Source organism: Acyrthosiphon pisum, chromosome A1 (assembly GCF_005508785.2).
Source record: "Acyrthosiphon pisum isolate AL4f chromosome A1, pea_aphid_22Mar2018_4r6ur, whole genome shotgun sequence".
NCBI classification, from domain to species: Eukaryota; Metazoa; Arthropoda; class Insecta; order Hemiptera; family Aphididae; genus Acyrthosiphon; species Acyrthosiphon pisum.
This window is the reverse complement of record NC_042494.1, coordinates 58,988,193-58,995,895: the sequence shown is the minus strand read 5'-3', so window position 1 is coordinate 58,995,895 and position 7,703 is coordinate 58,988,193. Positions and strand designations below refer to the sequence as shown.

General features: G+C 28.4%; 1 protein-coding gene across 1 annotated transcript; it reads left to right on the top strand.

Moving 5' to 3' along the window:
* Positions 1 to 1,006: 1,006 nt before the first annotated feature.
* On the top strand, positions 1,007 to 6,235 carry LOC100159968 (AT-rich interactive domain-containing protein 1A). Its single transcript, XM_016808639.2, has 5 exons — positions 1,007 to 1,146; positions 3,895 to 4,139; positions 4,717 to 4,979; positions 5,056 to 5,336; positions 5,627 to 6,235. Exons 1-5 carry the CDS (start codon positions 1,138 to 1,140, stop codon positions 5,960 to 5,962), a joined length of 1,134 nt encoding a protein of 377 aa, XP_016664128.1. The 5' UTR covers positions 1,007 to 1,137; the 3' UTR covers positions 5,963 to 6,235.
* Positions 6,236 to 7,703: the final 1,468 nt, after the last annotated feature.

Genomic DNA, 7,703 nt, shown 5'->3' with positions numbered 1-7,703 from the left:
CAATAATTTTATTGTATCTAATAGAGATAGGTACATGACAATTGCTTACATGACACATATGAGTGCCATTTGTACTAAATATAACATATTAATTGTCTATGGATTTCGTTCTATATATTTTATATGTATCTGCAGCTATAGTGTGTAATTAATTGCAAAGTATTTGATAACAATTAATAATAATATATTTCGATTAGAATTTAGAAAGTATAATATAATATCATAGCATATAATATCTATCATTGTGGATCACATAATAATTACTTATCTTATAATAGGTGGATCATTCTTGACTTGGTAACCATTATTAAAATCTAAGTCCTTTAAACCAATTATATCAATACATAATAAAGTATTTGTTTATTATCATTTATTTCATAATCGATTACCATTTGTTGTCATATACATTTATTATTATATGACGTATTTATTACTATTTGATATAAGTATATAATATTTTAATGAATAATGTATATTATTTAAACCGATATAAAACAATTTTAAATATAGTATAAGTACATGAATTATCGTCAATTTTTTATTAAAACTTTTCTGAATCGATTAAATATTAACTGTGCGAATATTTTACTATTTGAATAATTTGAACTATAATGCTTTATTTTAGACTCATCCAGTAATTAACGGTACAGGCACAATTTGTTAATTAGGTTCATAAATGATGCGTTCAAATGATTTGATATTATAATATGTTAAAATATAAAATGTTTAATTACTACGATTTAACGATTATTTATTAATTAATTAATTTGTTTCCAAGTATAATATGATTTATTGACAAAAAATAACAAATTAATGGGTTGTATACAGTCGAAGCTACATAATTATTTTATTGAATTAAAATAATGTTATCCGTTGCTACAATCGGGTTTTAATAATATTATATATATTATAATTCAAGCAGTTATCGATTTTTACACTTTGATGGAGATCATGTCAAGAATCTATAATTTTTTTGTTTTTCTCCATACCTACCGTAAGTCCTTAGCTTGATTTTACCGGAGCGAATCGTTGGGCAATTACCTTAGCTCGATGGTAGGGAGTCGAACTCCTTTATAAGCCTTGCATGTAGACGTTCCTCGTACACTTCACTGAACTGGTCTTCTCAAGTCTGCAATCATGTTCAAGGTAAGCATTATTCGTAGTAATTTTAATATTTACTATTTTACAAACATTTAAAAAAAATATTATAACAGTTTTCAACATAATTCAATTTTAGAATACCACATTTATGGCGATAAACTTATACAATTATCGTAGGTTTTTACAGTTTTTACTCGCAACTTTTAGATATTCATTTGTATATTAATAAAATTCGTAATATCAAAAGTTAATTTAAAACATTTATTTAAAGCCTAACGGTTGATATTAAATCAAAACTTTTAAATACAAAATGCTTTATCGTGGTACATAGATATAGTATAATGTACCTACTGTCTTTTAACCTGTGTTATACCTATACTGTGTAGGTACTTGCATATAGCTCAACATTTTAAACATAAAATGAATATAACCATACATAATTATTGTTAAGACAGTATGTAAGTAGGTACAATAACAGTTTATTATATTGAATGACATTTTTTTTTTTTATATGCGTAGAACAATAATATAGTTTTATTTTTTAGTACATTAAAAAGAAAATAATAATTTATTACAATATTTTATATCACAATACGTTTTATGAAGAAACGTATAATATGGTACCGTTGTAGGTAATAGGTACCTGTTATAAAATACTGAAATGTCCATTCAATCAATTTAATTCAAGTCTTAAAATTCGCAATGTAAAATCTAGTCTAATATTGTAGACGATATTTTTACTAACTTTAATTGGGAGCATAGTGGCAATAACCTTTCTTAACCTCGAATTTTTAATCTGTTCAAGATTAATGCATGTAATAGGTATTTGTATAATATAATTTACGCCCAACATGTATAATAATCATGACCCTCCATTAATTTACCATTTAGTTGTCTTAGAAAAAAAAAACCCGTTTCATTTTGTCAGATCAACGAACCAAAATTTAAACATTTTTTTACATGTAATTATACTAATGCTCCATGTCATTCGTTATTTATTTATTTCTAAATAATTTTTGGATTCTAATCATTACCAATAACTGAATTATTATTTTATTATTTAATATATTTTAATGTGATAAGTATTTATATTTTAAATGTAATTGGATATATTAAATTTTTATTTATTTGTTAATTTTTCTCATTAAAGTTAATGATTGATAACAAAATACACAATCTATATAATATAAAAAATGACTTGTCCCGAGTTGTATATAATATTATAATTCATATTAATTAATACTTAACTATTTATATAATAAATCGTATTTTTAGAATCCTATACCTCTATATGGACAAATAATAATATTTTGACATTATGAGACCAACATTTTGAATTATGCGCCAGGTACAAAATGTTAATCATAAATTTATGTCATTGTAGTGGTCGGTGGTCATAAAAAATGTTTTATCCGTGTTTCTTTATTTATGTATTAATGATTTATTCGTAACGATCGCCTATATGGACACTTATAACTAGGGTACGGATTTGAAAGCAATATAATCAATAAAAAAAAGCATGTCAAATGTGAAAAAAGGCCGAAAAAAGCATTTCGTTTCTATAAGAAAGCAATTACAAAATGTACTAAAAAAATCAATTGATTTTAGTTAATTTAACTAGTTTGCGTTAAAATAAAAATTAACTACCATAATATACAAAAACGATAAATTAACTTTCTGTAACAAATATTTTATCATTATCACCGATAATAAATCCCATTAAAACTAATCTTAAACATAACATCGACAATGCATCGTCTTCTCAAGATCTTATCGGTTTGTTCCATTGATATGTAGAAAAAACTATCAGGTCAATTGATATTTAAACAGATACAAATTAAAACAGAGAAAGAAGTAGAAAAAGGCAACAAAAAAAGGAGAAAAAATGTTCACCCATTATCTTAGAGATTCAATAAAACGCATTTTAATTTAAAAATTATTTTTCTATCGATATAAAAAAAAAAGCATTTGCCTTCAAATCCTAGCCCTACCTATACCTATAACACATCTTTTAAAATAATTGGTAAATCATTTTTTCTGTAACAATACGCGTTCTGTTTGACCGAACATAATAACGTTGTAATACGTAAAAATCTAATAATAATAAAAAACATTGAATAAAGTGAACATTTTCGAATAAGCTCGCATATGTTATATTATAGGCTATGGCTCTAAATAGTTGTATTAATTAACGTTGTACTTACATGATCCTATATCATTTATTTCTACATATCTAATATTGCTCTGACAAAATTATAGTTCGATATAGGTATTGTTAAAAAAATTTGTTTTCTATTCGATACATTGTTTGTCACCGTGTCCTGGACGAAAGAAGTGAAGGGAATCTAGGATGCCGTGTATAGAGTATTCCATATATAATTAAAGTGTTTCATAACTATAATATAGTTCTTTATAATGATACTGACTGTACCAATAAGTAGTCGAAGCTAATAGTATTGTTATACATACATTAATTATATAAGTCACTCGATACGCAATAACTGAAAATCATCTTGACATGGATTTAATGCTCTATAAATACGAAGGATTGCAGATACTCATCAAATATTATGTAGGTAGTTTGTAATTTTTTCGTCAACTGAACAAAAATATAAGTAATATCTTTTGCGATGTAGTAGTGATATAATATATAAGTTTACAGGCACTCTCGAATATATTATAATTTTAACACAGTCAAACGTGATAAAATCAAATAATTATAGCTAGTTACACACTTATACATAAACGTTTCATAATGTCTTATGATCAATATGTTATATTAATATTTTGCAGTTTATTACTCTATCTTGCCTGTTGGCCGTCAGTGTTCAGGGCAAGATCTCACCAAATCAGGCTGTGCCATACTACCCTCAACCGTACCCGGCATCATATCCTAATGTCTATCCCCAAGTTTACTCTGCACAACCGAAATACAATGTGCAGCCCGCCTATGTAGCAGCCGCTTCATATCCAGCTGTCGCATATCCAGCTGCCGCATACCCAGCTGCCCCTGGAAGCTACCGACAAGTCTTCGTACCGTAAGTGTATTATTTTAAAATATGAATCACCAATAACGAGAAGCATTTATAGTGTACCTGTTGTGTAAGATAATATCATGTCAATATATTATACCTATCTAAATTTTACTTACGTCACGCATTCAAATAAAAAGGATGAAAACTGTATTTAGTTATATTATATAGATTTATATACTTAATACACTGTAGAATTATTATGTCTTATAAATATAATCATTATAATTTAATCAGCGTCAGCCTTTATATTATAATGGTTAGTCCCGTATTATATTTGCAATTAATAAACTGTAAGTAATATAACATATAAAAAAAAAATAGCAATTTAAAGGCTCAGTCAAACACAAAGCGGCCTGTCCGCGTGGATACTGTAAAATAATACAAACACGCGTACACCATGGCAGACCGCTTTCTGTTTGACCGAGCATTTAAACATCAAATAACTAATAAGTATCAATAATATTCTCAAATTTATATGATTAATACCGAAGTTTAAAAAATAGCGTCAAATAGCGTCAGATATAATAAATTAAAACTTTGTCTTTGGTTGATAAAATATTTTTCATGTCTTTTTTTTTAGAGCTAGTCCTGCCTACAATCCTTATTATTACGGATACGCTCCTTACCCAGCCTATGCTCAAGCCCAGCAGTACCCATATGCATACGTTCAAAATGACGGAGCTGAAGGTGGATCTGGAGCTGGATCTGGAGCTGCAGCTGGAGCTCAGGGCTGGGCAGAATACTTATCAAACAGTTTCTGGAGCTACGTACCAACTTACGGTACCCAAACGACTTCGGGAGCAGAAGAATCCGCGACGGCTGCAAATCCTGAAACTCCAACATGTAAGATAATAAAGTATAGAAATAAACAAAACACAAAATTCAATATAATATTATACAATATGTTTTTCATTCGTAGCCGCCGAAGGTCCGACAAAGGGTGACAAACCTGCAGCTACACAAGAAGGACCCAAATCAGGAGAAGTCGCTAGCGACGAACAACCTTCTCAATCGCCGTCCAAACAATTTGCTGCTTATCCTCTACCGTACTTCGGTCAACCACAATTTTACGGACAAGCACCTTATCAACAAGCAGTCTACGACCCAGCAAAGTTAAACGCAGCGAATAATGGCGCAGTTTCCAGTTTCCTTTTCCCCAAAAATATTCAATCTGCAGTGTTCCAACAGACACCACAACCGGTAATGGAATATAATAATTGTTAAATCACGTACGGCTCACCCCGCATAAATATCTCTTTAACTATATACTCTAATATCCTCTATGCAGTGTTCTATAGATATATAATCATATTATAATGAATCAAACATTTCGTTCACACCAATACAATTACATGTTTTTTACGGTGTCTCAAATATCTACAGAGACTATTCTCTATTAATGCTAAACAATTATATTATTATTAATTATTTTTCAATACCTATACACTTATTAAGTAACTATTATTAACAATTTGTTTTTATTTTAATAGTTTGCTGATCAAAAATACTACCAGGCCCCACAGGCCAACCAAGGTACCGCAGCACAAGCTTACCAGCGATACTTACAGTCCCAGAAACCACACTTACAGGGACAATACCAACAAGGACAATTCCAACAAGGACAATTCCAGAATCAACATCAAGATCAACCATTCCAACAACAACCGGAGCAATTCCAACAACAACCGGAACAATTCCAACAATACAACCAACAACCCCAGAAAGACGAATCCTCCGTTGTCGTAGATTCCAATGTCACCGGACTCCAAGTCAATGCCGAAAGCCAACAGCAACCACAATCTAAAGTAGCCACAGGTTCGAACTAATTTGGAGCTATGACCCGACTGAATTTATTTTATACAATTTTCCAATTCAAAATATAATTTTATAATTTTATTTTATATAATAAATGTTGTTTGAATCCAATATGAATATAATAGTAACATGAGCCAGTTTGATGCGCATATTACTATTATTATATAGAAGCTGAGTTAAAATACGAATTTATTGTCAAATAATACATATTTCGAAAATATCCTTGTATTTTAAAACTACTTTTTTTCAATGTGAAATACAAAATTATTGGTTTATAAAAAAAATGTATTTATTTTGCTTAAATAGTTTGAACCCTTTAACCAATTTATACTTTTCATGCAACAATCTTATGTCAATTTCTTTATGACATAATACAATGACATCAAACATTGTTTTTAAAAACTTGCTGAAGAGCATACAATATATTGTTGCTCTACAGGGTCGTATACAGTTTAAGATATAGTTTAAAATTTAAAAAGGTTTGAGTGTTGTTAAAAATTTACATTAAAAAAATGTCAGGAATTGGGATGACGGGATAACTGGGACGCTTCCCGGGGGATAACGTTAGAACTTAATAATTTTATTTTTTTTATTTTCTATATAATATAATAGTAATAATTACTACGCATAACTATGGTGTAACACATTATATTTATATTATGTACCTATTATTATAATAGGCTATACTGGCCATAATTTACAACTTCTTTCATTACAAAATTATAATTAAAACGTGTATCATATGTATATAATAGGTCCAACGATAGCAGTGGCTGAGCCACAGGGTATCGCGTTCGCCGGAATCGGTGGCCGAGCCGGAGCTGGACCTATAGGCACAGCGATTGTAGGCAAAAATGCTACAGCAATTGCAGAACCAAGTGCCACTGCTATATCACTGGACTTAACACCAACGATTGACTTATCACCAGTTCACAGGCACACGACAGCCTATGTGGCAAAGTATGCACCCGAACTGGGAGTTTACAAAGTGGCAGAAATCAAATAATATTGTAATACACCAGTAAAATTATAATTTGTATTTAGTACTTAGACACATTTGTGATAATAATTTTATAATTAAATTAAAATACTAATTGTACCTAATTATATTTAAGCCAGTAAAATAAAACGCCAAATCTTGCCTGATTTTATAATAATATAATAATATAAGTAATATACCTACCTACATTTTTTTTTATTATTGATCTTTATACTGCATCGACATTAGCGTTACACGAATGAAATTAGTACCTATTAGGTATAGTAAAATATTAATATTATCAATAGATTGTACTTAAATAGTAAAAAAAAACATGACAATATTCAAATTAAAGTCACGAAAAATTAAGTAATTATAGTAGAATATGAATTATTTATACATAATACATTTATAATTCAGGGATGTAAAACGTTTTTAATTTTTTCGTTTTTGTTTATTGATTTGAAAAATATCGTTTTTGTTTAACGTTTTTAAACGTTTTTGATTAATGTTTTTAAAAACATTATTTTTCTTTATTGTTTTTGATAATATATTTTTTTTTTTTTATATTATATTCTTATAACTTATAACTTTTAACTTTTAAGTTATAATAGTAATGCTCAATATAGAAATGCATTTAAAAGTTTAAAATTAAAATTATTTATTATATATATACATAAAACATATTATCAAACCGTTTATTGAAACATAGGAAAATAACGTTTTTAAAACGTTAATTAAATCAATTTATATTATATATATATTGTATATAA